Source organism: Venturia canescens, chromosome 7 (genome assembly GCF_019457755.1).
Source record: "Venturia canescens isolate UGA chromosome 7, ASM1945775v1, whole genome shotgun sequence".
NCBI lineage: Eukaryota > Metazoa > Arthropoda > Insecta > Hymenoptera > Ichneumonidae > Venturia > Venturia canescens.
The window spans coordinates 2894142-2915079 of NC_057427.1; the positions used below are offsets into that span (position 1 = coordinate 2894142).

Genomic DNA, 20938 nt, shown 5'->3' on the forward strand with positions numbered 1-20938 from the left:
TCAAAAATTAACAGTGGTGACATCTGTTCCTTCGGTTACGTTGTAATCGACTATCGGTCAGATACCTACAAATTCAAAGTGTCGTACTCCGCATGTGTCATGTGAAGTGACTCGAGTCAAACTCTTTGAATAAACGAGTGCTAATAAGTGAATAGTGTGTGTACCGAGACGTTGTTTACTTTGAAAAAAACATAAGAAAAGTTGACTTTCATTTGTTTCTGAAATTTTATTCAATTAAAATTCGTGATATCTATTCGAGAGATAATAAAATAAAAAAAGTTAACGCGTATATTCGAAAAGGTCGCTAGCGCCGCCACACAAGCGCACTCATAACAACAAACAATGGCCGCCCACGTAAGACCAGGTGAGGTTTTCTTTCGGATATCACGGTCGGGTTTTGGGGGTAATATAAAGCGAATGACTACGGGGATTGCTGGTTCGGATCATCGGTTTAGTTTGAAACGTTATCAAGTGCACATCGGCGTAGTAACTTGTTCGATTGTGCGTTTCCGGATTCTTTTGGGATGTGATTTTTTTTAATCATCGCTCAACCTCATCGTAAGACGGATCGAGTAAAGAGGTTCAACGATTATTTTACGATATATAATGGTGCAAAGTACGTGGATTGCGAAATTACAGTTCTTTTTGAAACTCGTTTTCGAAAATTCGACTGTGCTGAAATAAAAATAAGGCAAAAACTAGAAAAAAAAGCAAGCAGATATTTAGTTTTCTTGTGTCATAATTGACATATAATTTCGTAATTAATTTTTTGTATCGTTTTTTTTCGTAGTAATAACGAATTACTACAATTGTTTCCCCAGTACATTGATGTTCGAGGAAAAGTGGGCGGTTATTCGAACGTTATTATTTACTGTCACATCTGTTTTGGCGAATGAGAGCGCACGTTGTCTTCGCTAAATCGCTGTTTTCTTTTATTATCAGTTTTGGTACGCAATTACACGGACGTACCAAGTGGGCGCTCGTATCTTTGCGTTTTAGAATGTGTGAGTGTGCTCTTGGGTGACGCGCGTATCTTTTATTGAGTTTGTGTTGGTTAGTCGTGACGTTCAGTGTCAGGCGACGCGAAGTTCCTTTCAATAATATATAAAACGATATTCCACGTTTTATATGGCCTTCCAAATCAAACATTTTATTTTCATTTTTTCTCTCCGTGTTGACCATTTCAGAAATGCCCATACCAACTCGAGCAGCTCCTCGGCCGCCCTCCAATTTTGGAACTCAAATTAACTCAGGCTGGAGTAACAAGTGAGCAATTTTCTTTTCACAATCATTCAGCCTCAAACTGTCGCTTTATGTATCCTATTGAATTTTTTTTTTTTTTTTCATTCTAGTGATCCTTTCGGTACTACCATGCAACCAAATCAGAAGAAAAAACCACCGCCGCGTCCTCCTCCACCGCGATTCAAAAAGGATTCTTTTCCCCGAAACGACGATAAAACTAAGAAGCCAGTGAGCATGACCTTGAATTTCTTTCCACCTCGTGTGCCACATTGAACCTTACTTGGGCTCAATGAATTATTAATGAATTCCTTCTTTTACTGTAAATGCTAATTTGTTACAAAAATATTTGCATTTCTAAGACTTTGACGATGATTAGTGAGTCAATTTTTGAAAATGCTACTTGACAACAAAATAATGCATTCGTCTACGTTAGCATGTATTGCTCAATAACTTGAAAATATTTTTTCAGGTAAGGCCGACGGAATTATTGACCAACATATTTGGACGGAAGACGCAAAGGAAACAGGAAATTCCGAATTTAGCATTGTCAAGCTCACGATTCCAAAGCGGGAATTCGCAATCAAACAGTACGGTGGATCCTGGGGTTTCATTGATAGATCTGAGTCCTCCTGGATCACCAACGTTTACAACGAGATCAAATAGCGACGGTGTTAGCGTGGACAGTTTTGGTAGCGACGGGAATTCGAATCCGTCGGTTTTTACGAGTAGCGGCAATACGTCGCAGACGGAAAGTGCCTTCGAGGACGATTTCGACTTTTTCGGAAGTTTGTCGAGCAGCAAAACGAGCAGTAACGATCCATGGAAGGTGACGAGCAGTCACGATCCGTTCTCACAGTTGTCATCGAGTAACGCGAGTACTTCAATTTCAACAAAACGTATCGGTGATGCAAATTTCTTTGCTTACAACGATACGCTTCCGAGCAATTCAACCACTTTTAATCCACCGGTTACGAACTCTGTGGCAACGATGCCCACTATTATTCGCGCGAGACCCCCAAAACCACCGGCTCCAAAATGTCTCAATCGAAGTCTAGCACCTATAGTCACAGATTTCAGTCATCCCTCAACTTCCAACTTTTCCAATGGTAATGTGCCTTCTGGAGGATCTTCGGGAACCACTTTCAATCCCATCAACGAATGGCCCGATTACGACGACAATCCTTCGCCGCCGATGCCTTCGATACCTCCGCCCGCTCCACCGTCCGAATACCTTCAAGAAATCGAAGCTCCATCGGTACGTGACGATTGTTTTTTTTATTTTTTGCTTTTCTTTTTGGTCAATATGAATTCTGTTATTTTTTACGTCAATTTCGCAAATGAGGGAGTTTGGATTTTTAAAATATATCTCACCAATGCAACCGAAATTTCTTCACGCTTACGTAATATTTATTTCGACTGTGCATTTATAGAATAAAACAAACGCCTTCCCCCACGGAATCGCGCTTTATGATTTCGCCGCTTCCCAATCAGGCGATCTTCCTCTAAAGCAAGGTGAGACCGTAACGTTGCTCAGAGCCATTAATGAGGAATGGCTCGAAGGTCGAATCGGCAATCGCACAGGGATATTTCCTGCTAATTTCGTCGATGTCGTTGTCCCCTTACCAGGAGTTTCAAATCACGTTGTTAACGCACTTTACACGTTCAACGGTGAAACTTGGGAAGATCTTCCCTTCGAGGTAAAGCCCAAATCATTATTACTTCCTTTCGATTTATTGAAAAATGATTAAAAATTATTTTTTTATCATTCTTAGGAAGGCGCCAAAATAACGGTACTATCAAAAATATCGAACGATTGGCTGTTCGGTGAATACCGAGGTAAGAAAGGACAATTTCCGGCGAACTATGTTGACAGAGTTCCGCAGGATTTGCCCAAATCATCGTAAACCAGAAAGTATAAAAAAGGAAACTCGATTCGATTAGTTCGGGGAGGAGGAAAATTCCTGTTACATTTTCTCAAATTGAAGTTCATCGAGTGGAAGATTCGAAAGAAGGGGTATGGAAGGAGTTAACCGAGAATACTTTCACTTCCCAACACTCGATCGCAATCATTCTACGGAGCATGAACCGCATCGTTTCGATGTAGTTACTCGTCTATTTGCTATAATTTACCGCAGGACAGAATTTGCTTCCTTCTTCGTTCGAATCGAAATTTTCCAGCGTAAGTCGTAGGTGGTTTTCATAATTAAAGCAGGAACACGAGTTCGAGTGTTATATAGCTTAATTTGAAACTTGAAAACGAATACTCTGCGAAACTACCGACGCTATCATATCTTGAGTGTGCTTATTGTTCGGATAATATTCTCACGTACGTCCAAACGTCACGAACATTTTCGCTACCACGTGTTTCGAAAATGGGGCGTTGCTTTAATGAGAAGCACCGATAAGTGTTAGCTGAGTGTACCGCGTTAATACTATTTGTTGTATTTTAAAAAGAATTTTTGCGCTTAACGAGATACATCAAAGAATTTGTACATTGCGAGTCGTTGAAGATTCAAAAATTTCGGGGAAAGGGAGAATATTTCTTTTGAATATTCGAGCGGTTATGAAAAAGTGTAAAATTTGAATATACATATACACGTGTAAGAGATTAATTTATCACGCCTGGTTAATTTTAGTTTCGCTTCATAACGAACGAATAAGCTAAAGTTCTCTTGTATATAACTTCCGAGATAGCTTCTATCGATTGAACGCTCATTTTTGCTATAATTGTCCATTACTTTGTAGAAGGGGCGAGACGAAGATTTTTCTTTTTCGAGACGACGCGAGTCTTGGCGAACTTGGCTTATAATCGATGAAGAATTATTTTTTGTTTTTTTTTTCTTTTTCTTTCCCTTATCTCAAACGATACATTTTATATGAATTATTTCTTCTTTAATTCTCAGTATTAACTCGTTTCCAAATTCGGTTATTGTGAATATTAGTCGGGGACCAAAACTAATATCACCTTTTTACAATCGTAATAACACTTCGGAAGACATATCCGGTCGTTGAAAGAAGAGAGGGATTATGAAAGAGTTTTAACAAACTTTGTAAAACGCTTTATATATTTACACATATATTGTACACGATTAAACATCGTTCAGCGACTGTTTCATATCCCGTACTGATACAGAATGTGATATTTTTCCGCCGTCAATATACAAAATTTCAAGATACACCTTTTTTCTTCGTTTATACATTCAACCCAATATCCTTAATACCAGTTCGTTAAGCAACGTATCTACAAAAAATGAAAGTTCTTGTGATGAATTCAAATTCTCCTTCCCACTGGGCGTACTCAATTGAAATCGCAGTCATCGAAATAGAAGGTTCATCAGGTTTTAATACTACAGAAATTTTGTTTCCAGCTCCATACCATTTTTTGACGCACGATTCAATAACGAAGACGACCGCTGGAACGAAAAGCGTTCGAATCACCAATCGTAATGTTGCCATTGACCGAATGCTCGTCGAGAGTGATCACTCGGATCAACAAAATGTTCGACCTTCGAGATCTGGCCAAGCTTCTCGTGATTTTACAACACGAATTCCACGGTAAAAAGCTTGCAGGCTTTAAAGTCTTTGTGCAATTTTTGAAAGCCTTTATGACACCATCTCGAAATTTTTTACCAGTAAGATAGTAGAGAAAAAAATTAATAGCAAAGTTCCAGTGGTAGACGTGAAAGAAAAATCCTCGGCACCATTTCAACAGCATTTTTTCTTCGAGCCTGTAAGAAAGAGAGGAAAAAAAGACACGTGAGAGTGATTTATCATCGTTTTCACTCGAGGATCAACCGAACCGAAGCATATTTCGCAATTCAGACTAATTTAATGGGATTTAGTTTTAGTTGCTTAACCAGCTTATGTAACGAGCATTCTCCTCGTTGTTCATCGATGGATATTTCACCAAAACGACGTCCCAGTAGAGCTCGAGGGTTTCGACGATTCCGATTGGCAGTAAGAGGACTAAATACACGATCGAAACCGCGAGTAACATTCGACTCGTTCTGCTCGTCGCATTCGAAGACGTTCCTGATGTTCCTGAAAGAAATAATCTTCAAAAATAGTTATTAAACTACATTTTATTCTTACACGCCCCATCGGTCTCCATCCTTCTCGCAACACTCACGCGTCAATTGATTTCTGATCAAATCGGATTTTCTCATGTGCACGATCAGCAATACATTGCCAATGAATATAAAGAGCGAAGGCAACCACGTGGAAAACGCTATGTAAAAATACATCGCGTTACCCCAAGGCTTTGTTTTTATCTGACAAGGCACAAATTCGAAAACGCTGTCAGACTCGTATCCTGTTGAAAAAAATCACCTAAAATTGCACTATTTGAATAATTATGTCAGTTAAAGTACAGAGATTGTGAGAAGAGATTCAAAAAATGCAAAAATAGAATTCGTCAATTCGGCAAAAGCGTGATTATTACATGTTCGAGTTTTTATGCAATTCACAGAATTTGTGGATTTTCTTTCTCTTGACAGAGGACTGCTTGCAGCAGAATATGTGTAAAAGGCATTATTAATGAGAGCTCGATCGTTACTTGTGTGAGCATAAAAGAAATCGAGGAAAAGCAGATTGACGATTCTCTTGGAAAAAAATTATAACGAGATTCTTACCTCCATAATAGAGTTTCGTTAACGAGATCACAAAACTTGTGCAAGTGAGAGTGGCGATCGTGAGGACCGTAGACCGACTGGTGTAAATTTTCTTACGAGTCTGTAGGGGAAATATAACAGCAGCTACACGAGCCCAAGTTAAACACACGACGAGCCAGGTCGAAGTGAATTGAAACAATTCCATAGATACTGAATTCGATCCACACAGGAATCTGCTATTCTAAATGACAGAAAAATTGAACCACATTTCTGTTGATTTAACAAAAATTCAGAGGAAACTTGTAATGAATTTTTTGGCTCACCATGAAGAGAGAATTGACGTACAGAGATTGAGATCTCGCTACCCCGACCGCGTAATTAAAAATAAGAGCACCGTTATCCGATAGAGCAAGAGCACGAAGATACAGGGCTAAACCCGAATCTGACATGGCCACGGTATTCAACATCCCGAATGAAACGACATTCAAAGTCACACCTGCAAAAATTTATCAAAGAGTGTGAATCGTGAATTAAGAAAGTTTTTACATTTTCTTCTCGTAAAACTCGATTTTCTACTAAATCATGGAAGAATAAACTTCTTATCCGCTTTTCGAACAATAATATTCGATAGGAACAGGAAAATTGGATTTATTGAACTTCCTTTAAATCTGAATCTGGCCTGGTTTCGGTCATTCGATTTTTCATTTATACTTTGTTAGCTTCTTCTATAATTTTGAGCAATTATCCTCACCGATAATAATGATAAATGGTGTCACATAGTTCAAGAGAACGCGAACAAATTTGACGAAAGGTTGAAGATAGAGCCAGTAGGATCGTGCCTGACACGGCCAAATGAACTCCAAATCCGGCTGGGTGAAATCGTAGATAAAGTCCAAAACTTCGAGAGGTAAGGTGCAATCGTTTTGCGCTCGAAATATTTGGGTCGACGTATTACGACCTCCTGCCATACGTATAACAATGATTCCAGTAGCTCAATTCTCCACTCGTAATATGTACAAATTTATAACTTCGTTCCACGAGGACACAACTCAAGTGAAATCTTTTCGGAGCATTTCGACAATCGTGTGGCTTAAAAAATAAGGGATCGCGACAAACATCAAACTTTTCAATGTCATTTCATCGGAGAATAAACCCTTTGAAATAACGATTTTATAAAATAATTAATAAAAGTTTGAGAAATTAGCAAATATCCAACACGTTCGACTCGTGAAATTGGCGATAAAAAACGTTCGAGTACGTCGCACCGTGTATTATGATCTGTCGGAGCAAAGATGTTTGCGGCGTTAACCAGTCGTTGGAGAAACACTCCTCGTATCTTAGCAAGAAAAAGTGAGTGCGAGAGAGAAAACGAGCTCTCCGTCAGCTCTTATGTGGGGAAGCTGCAAAGACACCTGTCTTCAATTATCATAACATAGAATTATTCTCAGTAAATATAATGTTGCTGCAGATAATGCAGATGAGACGATGCCCGAAGTTTGTCTTGGTGCGTTACACCGACGAGTCCATATGCGTTGAGAAACGTGCCTCATGTATTTTATAGGTACACAAGGGACAGCCACAGAGACACTGCCTACTTGAGTCATAAATGCGGTCGTTCGATACACCAGAAAAACGATGTTTAACTTGGATATATTCTTCTTCGTTTAAAAAACTACGAACGGCATAGTAATATTATTTTATTTATTCCATCGATTAGGACGAATTCAAACGTTTTCATGATTACGAAGATTCTTATTTCGTTTTAAATTCGTTTTTATTCGACACTATATTCTATGCCTCCGCTCGATATCGCACTACCAGAGCGAGCTAGTTCAAGATTTACAATTTCACGATATGCCAAGTTTTCTTCACTCTTATTTTCACTTAGTTTCGTTTTAGTATTTTTTCATTGTTACTTCTAGCACACTACAGCTCGCAACTACTATTTCTATAGTCTAAAATTATTTACATTGTTTCGTAGGAACTGCTCTACTACGATACATACATTTCATTCTGTTAACTTATCCATTTTATCCCATTTCATGACCGAAAGGCACATGTAAAGACTACGTCTTCGTTTCCTTAGATTTTTTTTGATATTTAAGATTATTGAATTTTTGCACTCTCACTAAAATTCGATTTTACCAGTAAAATGGTACGATGCGTCGTGACAATTATTTGATTAATATTCTTTACTTTTCCATCGGAGCTGTGGATAAATCATTTTCCAACGAATTTCAGCTATCAAAAAATGGTGCCATTTAAAAAAAATGTTCTGCCAGTGTACGGCTGCATAACGAGAAATACGTTCTTGTGACTGGTGATATTTTCAACATTGATTGAAAGCTTGTAAATTTAAAAATGCCCATCTCATATGCGAATACGAAAAAATTTGATTTAGCCCATTGCTGTACGTATAAAGTCAATGAAACATGATCAACGCGTGTTACGATGAAAAGATCTGAATAACAGATATAACGTTGCATTACACATATAATCAATGAAAAAGCAATTTAATAATTATCATTGTGGAAAGGCAACAAAGGTGAAGCTTTTGTTTAACGATCATCTCCTATGAACGCACGCAAACATTCACGCAGACACACATTCAAAAATTTTCGTGGTTGCACCGATCTCTTAAATCTCGAGAAAAAATCTATGACTAAAAAATCTTTGAATATGGAGCGTGTGTACTCTATTTAAACTATGCGTTTTGTCGTCAAGCTAGCACAGTCGAAAGCGGTGAACAGGGCAAAACGCTTTCGAGCAAAAAATTAATTGTCAAGCCAATTAAAATATCGCCATCCATCTCTAGATCTTTGTGTAAAAAAAAAAGAAACGAAACAAGCAGCCTAAGCTCTTGCTTTATAATTCTAGTCTTGTGTTCTCAATCACAGCCGTTTAGATGGATCGTCGAATAAAGAAGCTCGTCTCTTTGCGAGGATCCCATACTCGTGTAAATCGAGAAAAAAAAATGAAAAACAAAATTTCGGTGACTCGTTCGTTGCACGTGTATCTTATCGATTGGAATAACAATTATGGTAACAATGTTAACGAAGAAGAAAAATACAATGGTTGAACTCGTAAATAAACAAAGATGAAAGGCATCGATACGTTCCGTGAGTAAGACGCGGAAAGGTAAAAGCTTCAAAGAACGAATAACGAATCGGGACAACAATAAATCACCCGAGATTCAGACGCGGCCAAACTAAACACTTTTGACCCTAGCAAACTTTACGAGATGTATATATACATATATATGTATGTATGTATCATAAACGTCATTATTAATATTTAATATTTTTTATTATACGGTTGTCTCGGAGGACGGAGATGGCTTTAATCGTCTTTTTATTTATCTGACCCGCGAGCCTCGAGTTTCGATAATTTCGGTGCAACCCTCTTCGAATCTCTATCGACGTTTTGTTATCCGACAGCAAATTTTTCATCCAACTCTCGACTGTCCATTTTTTTCGGTTTTTCCTTCTTCTACCTACCGGTATATTTACAAAAATACGTAAAATTCACATCGCTGTTACGAACGCTATATCGTTCTCAGATCCTTGTGATTCCGACTTGTCCAATGTTTTCTTTTTTTCTTTTTCGCACCTCCAATTTCATAATCAGCAATTCTCTTGGTCTTTAATCAGGCCTGTATATCGGTATTTTGGGAACGAATTCGACTAGAAGAACCTACAAAATGAACGAGAAGTAAATCTACATAATTTTTTTTTTGACAGAAACATATTAACGGTTGGATATAATAATATAAGAAAAATGAAAGAAATTCAACAATTTTCTCACATATTCCATCATGGATGAGCTATCGCATCTCTGCTTGGTCAGTCGCCAATGGAGACCTAATTTGTGATAAAGTTTGCTGTTTTCCCATTCTAACAGCTTGTTCAACGAGTGTTGAGTCTAAAAACGATTTAAGGTAATGAAATCAACAGCTTAGATGTTTTTGACCGTTCGTCTGTCGACTAAAATCGATAGAGCGTTTTTGCTTTAAAAAAAAAATTGAAAAAAAAAGGTTAAACTAGAATGATTTAAAAATACAAACCCTTTTACTCAGGCAAATGACAGGCCAGAGGGAGCATCCGAGAGTACAGCAACAACAGACACAACCGCAAAATAACCATTTTACATTGACAGGCAGCGTTTTCTTCAAGACGCCATTGACTCGCATGACGGTAGCTTTGAATTCTTCAGGAGCAACGCGAGACACAAGTCCATTGGGGAATTCCGATTCAAAACGATTGCTAAGGCCGAAACTGTGAAGAAAAAGAAATGATTATTGCAAAAACCAAAAATAAGTAAAAAAAAATAAGACAAAATAAATATGCAGTTTTGATACTTAGAATTGGATACTTATGCATATGTTTATTGAAAGGATAAATATTAAAGGAAGAATATCTATAAAATAATCGGATGGATCCAAAGAAGATTGTCATTCTGCGATGTAACAGAGACTTTGGTTGGTAAATAATTAAAAATTTCACATCAAGAAATGATAATAGTCATGTACGTATTTTTATAGATTGTACAAAAAAAAAACTCACACTGTCATGTTACCAGCACCACGTACGACAATGGGATCGGGAACAGCGGGAACGTATTGTTCCTCCGAATTTTGTTCATTGTCTTCCTCCTCTTCGTAAATAGCGTCAAAATCTGCCATTCCGAAAAATCCGAATTGAGAGCACAAAAAACAACAAATGTGCACAAGTTTCAACTTGGATGAAAACTAAAAAGGGATCTTTTTTTCCTTTGTGTCCTATATATGGTCACGTTGCAGCAAAAACATTTTCTAGGGTATTGAAAATAAAGAGAAGTCAAAAAAACGGTGTATAATCACAAACTGTTCTTAACAAAGGTTCGATAAGACCATCGTAATGTAATAAAAATTGACGTATTAATAAGGATCACAGACACGAATATTCTTTGTGTCTATTCGCAAACACGGCACACACAAGTTTTACTCCAAGAGCTTAAAAAGTCACGATGGGAAGAAAAAAACGTCGTGATTTACGAGAGATCGAAGAATCGTACGTCATGCTCGTCGCAGAGCATCCGCGTACTGCGGATCATCATCTCTACAAACAAAAAACGTACATTGTACAGTTTGTACTACACGTACACGACTAGACTTCTGAAAAGAATGTTTTATTTTTATAGTTGCCTTTTTTTGTTCCATCCATACTCCATACAAATCATTTATTATATTATTATAGCAAAATATTCTAGCGCTCAGTCGATAATCGTAACCAATATATATATTCTCTCTATTATTCGATCTCTTTTCTCACATCCATTTTCGATATATATATTTGACACGTGCACATATGCTGCGGTGTGTAAGAACTGGACTGTTATCGACTGAGTAAGAAAATATTCATGGAAATGTAACCTGTCATTCACAGCGCTGCATAACCTCCAAATCATTAGACAGCTTATCGTGCAATTACAGTGTGAACTTTGACGTGCCAGGTGTGCGTCACGCGATTCAATTTTTAGTATAATTGTAAATTAAATTATAAACATCTAGAAGAAAACAATTCCTCATTAAATTGTCCGACCACCGTTCCTCTTATTTCGGCGAGATGACTTATATGAATTCTTGGGAAGAATTTGAGAAAGGAGCAGAGAGGTTATACCTTCAAGATCCATTAAAGGTAAACACCAGAGAATTGTGTACTCGCATAAACTATCGCGTTCGAATCAACAATTAGACTGATAATGTTGCCATATTAATCTTCCTATGAAATTAAACGTCAAAGTATTTATATTTTTATTCTTATCAAAATTTTCAATTTTAGCCCAACTTCAAGGGTTGTAAAAAGAAATGTTCCTCAGTCAATCCAAACTCTAACTTAAGAGTATGGATCAGTCGACTAACCTCACTTGGAATTTTCGAAATCGAAATTCTTTGATACAGTTTGATCGATTAAAAAAAGGCTCTGTCAGCCTACGCAGAACGATGGCAAAAATTGACTGACAGAGCCTTTTTTTAATCGATCAAACTGTGTCAAAGAATTTCGATTTCGAAATTTGCAACTATCTCTCTCGCACTCACGGTTGCGATATACCAACTGATCCATCCTCTTAAGGCTTTCACTTCTTATTTACAGGCTCGATACTCCATGAAGTATTCTCACAATAAAGGTTACTTGTCTCTCAAGCTTACGGATGACCGAACGGTAAGAAAATTTGAAAAAATATTGGGCAAGACCGCAAGAACTTGCTTATAACTTTGGTAATTTTTATTGTTTCTTATTTCAGTGTATACAGTACAAAACAGAGATAGCTCAAGATTTAAAAAAGATGGAGAAATTTATAGGTAATCTGATGAGACATATGGCGTCAAAGGACAATTGAAACTGGGGTTGTTGTTCTAGGGATACATATATATATATTTTATAAATAAATCAAATAAATCATTTATACGTCAGATTCAGAGCTCAAATTGTTATCTTTTTTATTCATTTTTTCATTAATCTATCCTGTGACTAGTAGGATTATAGTTTATTTATATTCGTTTGACGTATAAACAAGAGTTTCATTCGACTATACATTATGTGCATAATTTTTTGTTTCCCGTACATATAGATATATATTTATATTTACTTATTATATTTCGGGGATTACAGTACAGTACTTATTTTGGTCGATTCCGTGGTCTTCGAGTCAGCGTTCTGAAAAACATTTAACAAAGAATTTCATTAAAACGAGATCCTTTCCTGACGTATCGAATATTCAAAATTTCTTCAAGCATCTACCGCTCTTCGTTAAAGCATGAAAATTTTCAAGTTAACATATCCAATTGCTATTCTCATAAGAAAAAATACCATATACAATGTTGAATATTTTATTGACAAAAAATCTAATTGTCAATGAAATAAAGCCTGCAAAAGCTTCTACTGCATTTTGTTATTGCTAGTTTAACGTTAGTTTTTCTTCTCATCACCAAGATGAGGAAAAAATTGAACAAAATTATTCATTTACACATCGTACACACGAGAATCGTGTAAACTTACGATATAATGGGTTGAAGAACCGCGTCCAGAGTAGCATCGACAGGAGAGTACATTTCTTGATTTGAGGACAGATCATAGCGCCCATCTCCCGCTAATTGCATTTGCGTCTACACACACCAAAGACAACAAAATCTATCTTTACTCGAAAAAGAAGGAGAGAAGAGATATATTTCTTACATATATTATTAATTTGCCCAAGAGAGACTACTGGCAATGTTCATCAATGTAATATTATTCCATCTCCCGTCTATGGTTTCAAGCCAGCTAATAAAAAAAGGACTCTTCTAGATATCGCTTGAATAATGGTTTTTTCTTAACTGCTACAGCAAGTTGCTTAACTGATTTACGAGGATTTTTCGTTCCTGCCATTGTCAATAACAACAAATCAATAAAACATCAGTATTTCGTTGCTATTTATAACCGTTATTGAGCACGATATCTTACGAGTCGATGACAAATTAGCTCATTATATATTTTTTTCGAATATTGTTTATCCTAATGCAAAATACTCTAAAGGGCACTTTTGTTGCGCAAGCAAAGAAGGCGAAATCAAAATAAAGAATAATAGCTCTAATCCCGTATACCTTGTCACCATTCACGTATAAGGTTTTATTCAATGATCAATGAACTTTATAAAATGAACGAAAAACTTGAAAATTGTGCATAATAATGTAGAATTATTTTTTCAAAACCAAACACTCGATTTTTGAGTGAAAAATTATTCGGAACGAAATAACGGACGCAAGTGATCCGAGTTTACAGGATTAGGGATAATATCGTGGAAATTAAAAACAATTGATTGCGTTGTACGTACAGGACGCGATGGTCTTGCAGAACTATCGGCCGAACTCGAGCAACAACTCGAGAAATCTTGTGGTGTACTCTCGCCTAATCCGCTGTCCACGTTACTCCCTATCAAAATTCTTCCATTACGTGATCCGATGGTACTCTTCGCATAATCCACTTCTCGTCTTGGATTATAATCACCCCTATCCATGGGATACTTTGGTTCGTTACGCGATGATCTCGCGTTTGGAAAGTTATAAATCATCTCGTCGCAATTACGACGAGTATCTCGTCTACCTCTTTTCCCAATGGATCCAACATTTCTGAAATTTAATTCTTTATATCGAAGCCTTTCTGATCCCACTATTTTATTATTGATGTGAAGAAAAATTAATTTCCGCAGTTCTTAGTGCAAATACATTTTTTTCGAATTTTTTGCTATACGTCTTAATATTTTGGATAGAAAATTTTTGCGATGGGTTTCGAGTCATGACATGTGAACAAAAATGAAATGTCACGATTGACTCGACATAAAACGTAGTAATTTTCCCATGAATAATTTTTTCATTACGATAATTTCAAGCCCACGTAACTGGATTCGCTCACTCTTCAAATTATAAAATCATTGTTCAACTAAAAAGCTAGAAGAAATTTGATTGACAATGTAAAATGACTATTTGTAAACTAGTGCCTCATTGTGCCTGCGGTCGAAAAGACAACGAACAACGAACGCGGGAACGACAAACAAAAGACACAAAAAACAGGTGCATCAAGCAGTTAATTAGTGATTTATTTTAGGGTGATTCATGCTTCAAATAAATAGAGGGGGTTTTTGGGGTCATGCTTAAATTATGCTACAAAAAAACGACGTAAAAACAACACGCACATGCTCGAAGAAATAAATTAATAATGGGAGGAGTCGCCAAAAACAAACAAACATCACAAACATATTCATGCATAGGACGGTGAGGAAACTGGAACGTTGACAGGGTCCAAGTTTATATTATATCATCAAACAATGACTACAGATCCCGTTTCATCCTCTTGGGGAGGATGGTTGTAGTGGGTGCAGACCATCTTGAGATCATCGTACCTAGGCGGTAAAGTTGCCTCGGTTTCTTCCAAACGAGAATTACTCGTGTGTAGAAGACATTGAGGTACCGACTGCGACTGAACGATTGTGTACGGTATTTCACGTCTCTGTTGTTCGCTCATTCCCGTTGTGTCGATCAGACCAAACTCCAAATGTCTGCAAAAAATGAGCAACCGTCAAATCATCGGAAGTCGTTGTTTCGGATCGTATTCCAACAAAATTCTGGGAATTTGTGAAAATCTCTATTCGAAGATAGAAAAAAAAAAAATACGTGATAGCCCACTTTCTAAGTTCATCCGGCAACGATTGTTTCTGAGAAGACGGGCTTCGGTGGCGACTCCTGTGCCTTCTCCTCGGTTCCGTGTGGCTCACCACCGCTCTTTGGACGCCTTCGCCTTTTCGCTTCTGCGCTTCTCTCCACTGTGGCTCCGAATCTACCAATTCGTGTCTGAAAAATGGCCATTTTTTCAATCCTCTGAGATACATTTTTGCAACCTCTAGTCTTGGAACATTCGCCAAGGTGCAAAAATGTTTACCTGGAATTGCGTGAGCTTCTGTGCTTCCTGCGATGTTTCCTGTGAGCGGATCTCGTGTCGTGAGAGCCTCGAGATAGCTCGGACTCGCAGTCCGAGTGGCGACTATGTCGTCGATGGCTGTGACTGTGGCTCCGACGACGATGACCGCTCCGACTGTGGCTGTCACCCGAACTCTGACTCTCCACTGAGCTGCTCCTTCTCTGAAGTCTGTTTAACAACTGTAAAAACACCAACAAATATAACAACTGCATTTAAAGACTGATGGCTAAATTTTCGTTGTTCTTGGAGATGTAAAAAATATGATCGAGTACAGACAATAGGAGGGAACTCACCGAGGGTGCTGTGCCAGCTGACCTGACGGATCTCGGGCTCGAGGAAGTGTAAAGTCCACGAGGTTGGCTCTGAGACCAAGGGGCGCTCCGGGTGCTCCGAGGGCTCGAATTGTTCACAACGTGTCTCGTCGAATTGCTGCAATTATTAATATTCGTCGGCGGATTGCGCTCCGTCGGGGGTTTCTCGATGAACGGTCCGATCATTTCCTGTCCTTCGACGACGCGTCGCTGAGCACGACGACTGGGTGCGCGTTGAAAAACCGGCGGTGGATTTCGGCGAATCGACGCTTGATGCTTTTCCGAATTCGTTGGCGGGCTGTGAGAACGGAAACGCGCATACGGACTCAACGGCGGTGGCCCCGTTGACATTAAACGAAAAAAGGCCTGATGCTCTTGACAACATTTCCACAAGTGCCGACAAGCTCCCCTCGACGGAGTCTCGAAACCGTGAGTCCTCTCTTCCGAATTTTTTTCACTCACACGAAGCATAAAGTATCTTCCCTGCAACATTCATTATTTTTATCGTTAAAATTCTGATCGTCCAATCATTTCAAACGATTTTTATCGTACAATAAAAATTCCTTGTTATTCACAGTTTTTACGATATAATTGTATCAAAATTATATTTCGTATAACAATTCCAAAAATTATGCTGCACCTTGTAATAAATTTTATTTATTCGAGGCCAGTAATAATTGCCCACTTTGGTTTTGTTCCTCAGCAGTATTATACCACTCGGCGTAAGTCCCAAATAATACTCGACGTTATCCTCGCCCTGTAAGAACCCAAAGTGAAAAAAAAAGATCCGTTCGATCCATTATTTTTATTGGCAGAGCGATGGTTGTAAAGAAAATTTCTTATGTACTGACCAATACGGGGTGCAAATCGACTCCGTACATCTCGAGCCACTTGACTTTATCCAAATAGTTGAGTTCAGCCGCCGAGGGCAGTTGGCCACTATGAAACAAAAAAGTTCTTTTATCGATTACTAAAAACGAAGAATTTGGTAGCTTGGGAGGAACTCACACCAAAGTTTTGTGTAGCTCGACTATCCGCGCTTCAAGTTCCGCCGTCTGATTGGCGAGGAAACGAAATTCGGTGACGTATCCTAGAGAATGTCTCCGGGGATCATAATCGCCGAGTTCAGCTGGAAAAAAAAAATTGTGAAAATTATTAACAAATTCAAGTCACGGGACGTTGCCAGAGTTTTTTTTACACTTTGACGCGGACTTCACATTCTTTTATGTGATCAAAACTAATTTTTTTTTCACTCGACAAATGCTGAAAATAATTCAAAAATAATCTGCTCTTGAAAAAGATTCTCGTCTTGCTTCGAAAGTCGTTGATTTTCTTTCGGCAAGAGGTTCTCTCCGTTACATGCTGAAAAGAAATTTTAAAGGGTAGTGAACTTGTAAAAATGATCATGAAGGGAGGAAAATGTAATTTCGAGTACGTTGAACGAGGAAAAAGTGCGGTAATCGAGAAGTGGCTTGTTTAATGGACAATCGCGTGGGGGGCGAGTGCGGGAGAAGAGGGCGGAGGAGGGGGGGCGAGAGAGCATTCGCGTTCTCGTAATTATACTGTTTCGACGGTAAAACTCATATCGAGCTGATCGTTTGAGCGTTTATCGAGAAGGCGAGAGCGGTGAAACGATTAGCGAGTGAGGCCGGATACTTGAAAATGTTTTTCTTCGCTTTTTTTTTTATACTTTACCACCTGAAAAACGAGATTCGAGCACTTTTGTGGGGTTACATTTGCTGCAACTTTGCCTATCATCATTCATCTCTGATTAACGAATATGTAATCAGGCTGTCATTGCTTCCCATTCGTTTGAAGAATAAAATCATTTTTTTTGACATAAATAATAATCTTAAATTATAAAAACCTCGGAAAAATACAAAAATGATTGACGTCAAATGAGAATAATTCGCCTCTGGAATTATTGAAAGACTTTCATCGCACACAGCTGCTGTTCGAATAGAGGAATTTTATTTTTTTTAAATGTAAAAAAAAAGATTTTTCATTTTAATACCCTCGTTTGCTCGCTGATGGTACTTTCATTCGTAATTGAATTCACTGACTTTGATGAATCTTCGAAAGGAATGAGAATCTCTCGCACAAAGATATTCGTATATTTGTATTTATTCGAAATACTCGATTTTCTGTGAGGACGAGGAGAGGAGGCTGTACTGCGCAATTTTGCCCGATGGCAAAAGACTCGAGTTTCTTTCTCTCTCGCCCTCGAAGTTTCTGGCTTCCGATGCCAATTATTAGCAGAGCTCGAAGAGTGAACGAGAAAAGGAGAAAAAGAGAGACGAGAGTCTCACTCGTAAGCTCACTGGAACGTGTATAATTATGCACAGTGCCGTGAGATCGAGAAAGAGACAGAAAACGCGTGAGAGAGGCAACGAAAAAAATAATTAAAAAAGAAAGAGGGGGAGATTAGGGGAAGAAATGAGGAGACGAGGGAATTATAATTCCCATGTAAATGAGCAACAAGAATTTCGAATAAATCTTGAGGAGTTACGAGAGAACGTTAAAAAGCTCTCGTGATTTCAGCAAAGGGTGTACCATTATCAAGCTCTCTTGGTTCTCGAGAGGACATTTTTTAAATTGACGAGGACTACTTGCGGTAAATGTGTCTACGGAGGAATGAGCATCAAGAGACCGAGAATTAGAGAGAGAGAAGCGAAGTGCTTTGAGGGTTTAAGAGTTTCAAAAATCGTGTAAATCTTTTGCATCGTCATGCTCGGTGAAAAATTGCCAAAAAAGTGGAGCAAAGTTTGAATGAGGAAGCAGGCAGACAGATTCGAGAAATATATCGACGTCTCTGAAATGTTAATGTCAAATTTTAACAACCAATCGTGTTCGTTGCACAATAACTTTTTGTTTCGTCAATTAACAAGTTAGGGTGAACGTAAACACTTGAAAATGAATGCTTGAACCGAATTTAAGGCCAAGAAACTGTCTCGTCCAGGAAGAAATTGAATTTGGAAAAAAGAAATAGTTTTTCCATCGATTAATATTCTTTGAAAAGAGATAAAATCCGAAGCGTATAAAGATAAGGAATTGATTTGGAAAACGGATGAAGCTGCAGGGATTGAAAGTCGTGAATTCGATGCTTATCAATTGTATGGAGACAGGAATGGGGGAGGAAGAGAAAATGGTTTGGAGAAAATTGGGATGCTTTTCCGTTGATTGGATTCATTTCCAGTTATTCTCTATCTCTCGGAACTTCTTGAAGTTTCTTTGGCATGATGGGAGTTTAGAAAAAGTCGCACAATAAAACAGTCCTAGGGCAAAAAGTGGAGAATTCTTTGGCTGAGAGGCGAAAAGTCAACGGTCCTATCGGAATATCCGAGCAGAGTTGAATCGTAGAAAGGTTGTAAAAAGAGAGAAAGAGAAATATAGAAAAGAGGAAAAAAGTGGCGGAGAGACAGAAAAAAAATGCGAGTCTCCGAAGAAGTTTCATTCATTCGGATTCTTTAGAGAGTCAACCTAGATGAGAAGCAAACAGACACACGATATGTCCAACGTGAAATGTTCATCTCCCTTCCTCCCTCTCTTTCTATCTCTCCGTATCTCTATTTGCCGGATGATGTGCTTTGAATCTCGCGGTTTGATAACTCGAGCATGGCGACCGTGTATACAATTTTTCCCATTGAAGGTAAACGAGGATCCTCGTTGTGAAACTGACCCTCGGCCAAACAATTTCCAGGGCGAGTTTCCCCCCCACAGCGGGATTTACGTGACGCTCACTTTCACGTTTTGCCGCACCGAGATTTGTTTGCCGAGTCTCCATGTTTATCCGCAGATCACTAGTACTCTCAAACTGTATGTGCACACGGGCGACTTTTCCGACTACTCTGTTTATATTCATCTTGTACATTTCTCCACCGATTAGACCGAACGCACGCCAAATTTCGTACGCGCGCAAGTCGTACTGCTACAACAAAAAATCAATGATTCAGAAAAAAGGCAAAAGAAAGTGAAAATGAAAAATGTGAATTTCAATTCGAAAAATAAAATAAAAGTAATAAACATCCAGAATGGAACATTTGAATTTCAAGAAAATTACATCACAGCGGATGTCAAGGACGTGTCCAAGGTATTTTCAGCAAATTGCGAAAGCCTCGGTGCCGAGATATTCTCAGAGTTTGCAAAAAAGAGTGGGAGGACAAAGGGCGGTTGCGAGGGGCGAGCGGAGAGGGGACGAAAAGGGGTAATTTACCGTCATTGAGGTTGGTCGGTGAATGCATAGTCGAGAAATCAAGTATGTAATACGTTCCTGACGAATGATTCACGATCCTCCGTTTATTCGCACTGAGCCTGATGCCTTATAAGTTGTATTAACGACCCCTAGCCACGTTATATCCAACCTTTTTTCTCTCTTTCTCTCTTTTCCTTTAGCCGCTCTTCGTACAACAGAATATCTGTTATAGAACATTCTTTTTCTGCACTCTTTTTATCCACCACAGAAAAACCCCTCCATCCAACGAAACTCTTTTTTTTTTCAACTCACATTGAACAACGTAAGCTCCGAGTTCGGCGGCCAGATCGAAAGACACGGGAAGCCTGCCTTGCACGATGTCCTGTTTCACTTGGAGGAAAAACTGATACCTGGAAACAGAGAATTGAAAGAACAATTAGAACACTCGAACGTTTCACCCGAGTCTTCGAATCCTCCCAGTTTTTATGCATTTCATCGAAATACGATTTTTAAAAAATCATCTTGTTACGTACGGGGATTGAAAAAAAGGTTTTTAATAATTCATACGAATCTGTACAAAATTGGGAGTGATTTGTTTCATTTAAAAAAAAAAAAACATTTGTTCATTAATCGAATCATCAATTATGATGAAGGTCTTGACCCTCAGCAGACTTTTCTCATATTCGAGGCTCCGAAATACGCTTCCACCGATAAAGTTCAAGTCTCAATTGCTATTTCAAACGAATGATTAAATTCAAAGTGTTCTGGATTTATGACGAGCGTTTAAAATGCCACAGTGTCCGATAAACAATAATATAGTGGAGGATTTACGATAAAGTCTCCATGAAATGAGAAAAAGAGAGAGAGAGAGAGAGAGAGAGAGAGAGAGAGAGAGAGAGAGAGAGAGAGAGAGAGAGGAGAGAGAGAGAGAGAGAGAGAGAGAGAGAGAGAGAGAGAGAGAGAGAGAGAGAGAGAGAGAGAGAGAGAGAGAGAGAGAGAGAGAGAAGAGAGAGAGAGAGAGAGAGAGAGAGAGAGAGAGAGAGAGAGAGAGAGAGAGGAGAGATGAGTAGAGAGATAGAAGAGAGACGAGAT

General features: G+C 38.4%; 5 protein-coding genes across 9 annotated transcripts in view; 2 read left to right on the forward strand and 3 right to left on the reverse strand.

Moving 5' to 3' along the window:
- Nucleotides 1-299: 299 nt before the first annotated feature.
- On the forward strand, nucleotides 300-4418 carry l(3)05822 (lethal (3) 05822). 4 transcript variants are annotated; one of them, XM_043423745.1, is made up of 6 exons: nucleotides 300-364; nucleotides 1188-1266; nucleotides 1353-1470; nucleotides 1712-2497; nucleotides 2673-2939; nucleotides 3015-4418. In XM_043423745.1, the coding sequence occupies exons 1-6, from the start codon at nucleotides 343-345 to the stop codon at nucleotides 3144-3146; spliced, it is 1404 nt and encodes a 467-aa protein (XP_043279680.1). In that variant the 5' UTR covers nucleotides 300-342; the 3' UTR covers nucleotides 3147-4418. The 4 variants fall into 4 exon arrangements, with proteins under 4 accessions (XP_043279680.1, XP_043279681.1, XP_043279682.1 ...); XM_043423746.1 differs by lacking the exon at nucleotides 300-364 and adding an exon at nucleotides 371-616; XM_043423747.1 differs by lacking the exon at nucleotides 300-364 and adding an exon at nucleotides 371-580.
- On the reverse strand, nucleotides 4290-7415 carry LOC122413420 (uncharacterized). The gene is made up of 7 exons (XM_043423749.1): nucleotides 6604-7415; nucleotides 6176-6348; nucleotides 5874-6093; nucleotides 5372-5554; nucleotides 5100-5283; nucleotides 4619-4970; nucleotides 4290-4483 (listed from the first exon to the last, which is right to left on the reverse strand). Exons 1-6 carry the CDS (start codon nucleotides 6818-6820, stop codon nucleotides 4637-4639), a joined length of 1311 nt encoding a protein of 436 aa, XP_043279684.1. The 5' UTR covers nucleotides 6821-7415; the 3' UTR covers nucleotides 4290-4483; nucleotides 4619-4636.
- A 121-nt stretch (nucleotides 7416-7536) lies between these two features.
- LOC122413426 (cysteine-rich hydrophobic domain-containing protein 2) lies at nucleotides 7537-11008 on the reverse strand. The gene is made up of 4 exons (XM_043423755.1): nucleotides 10415-11008; nucleotides 9916-10126; nucleotides 9657-9773; nucleotides 7537-9545 (listed from the first exon to the last, which is right to left on the reverse strand). Exons 1-4 carry the CDS (start codon nucleotides 10531-10533, stop codon nucleotides 9495-9497), a joined length of 498 nt encoding a protein of 165 aa, XP_043279690.1. The 5' UTR covers nucleotides 10534-11008; the 3' UTR covers nucleotides 7537-9494.
- Nucleotides 11009-11285: 277 nt separating this feature from the next.
- Srp9 (signal recognition particle 9) lies at nucleotides 11286-12318 on the forward strand. The gene is made up of 3 exons (XM_043423756.1): nucleotides 11286-11527; nucleotides 11984-12052; nucleotides 12135-12318. The coding sequence occupies exons 1-3, from the start codon at nucleotides 11456-11458 to the stop codon at nucleotides 12228-12230; spliced, it is 237 nt and encodes a 78-aa protein (XP_043279691.1). The 5' UTR covers nucleotides 11286-11455; the 3' UTR covers nucleotides 12231-12318.
- The window catches only part of LOC122413414 (band 4.1-like protein 4), a 25694-nt gene continuing 17061 nt past the window's right edge, over nucleotides 12306-20938 (reverse strand). For both annotated transcript variants that reach the window (XM_043423737.1, XM_043423736.1), the window contains 11 exons: nucleotides 20159-20256; nucleotides 16663-16783; nucleotides 16506-16593; nucleotides 16295-16411; nucleotides 15637-16137; nucleotides 15305-15522; nucleotides 15052-15216; nucleotides 14769-14924; nucleotides 13704-13998; nucleotides 12890-12996; nucleotides 12306-12547 (listed from right to left, as the gene is read on the reverse strand). In XM_043423737.1, coding sequence (XP_043279672.1) covers nucleotides 12511-12547; nucleotides 12890-12996; nucleotides 13704-13998; nucleotides 14769-14924; nucleotides 15052-15216; nucleotides 15305-15522; nucleotides 15637-16137; nucleotides 16295-16411; nucleotides 16506-16593; nucleotides 16663-16783; nucleotides 20159-20256 — 1903 coding nt within the window. In that variant the 3' untranslated portion in view covers nucleotides 12306-12510. The remainder of the gene's footprint in view (nucleotides 12548-12889; nucleotides 12997-13703; nucleotides 13999-14768; nucleotides 14925-15051; nucleotides 15217-15304; nucleotides 15523-15636; nucleotides 16138-16294; nucleotides 16412-16505; nucleotides 16594-16662; nucleotides 16784-20158; nucleotides 20257-20938) is intronic.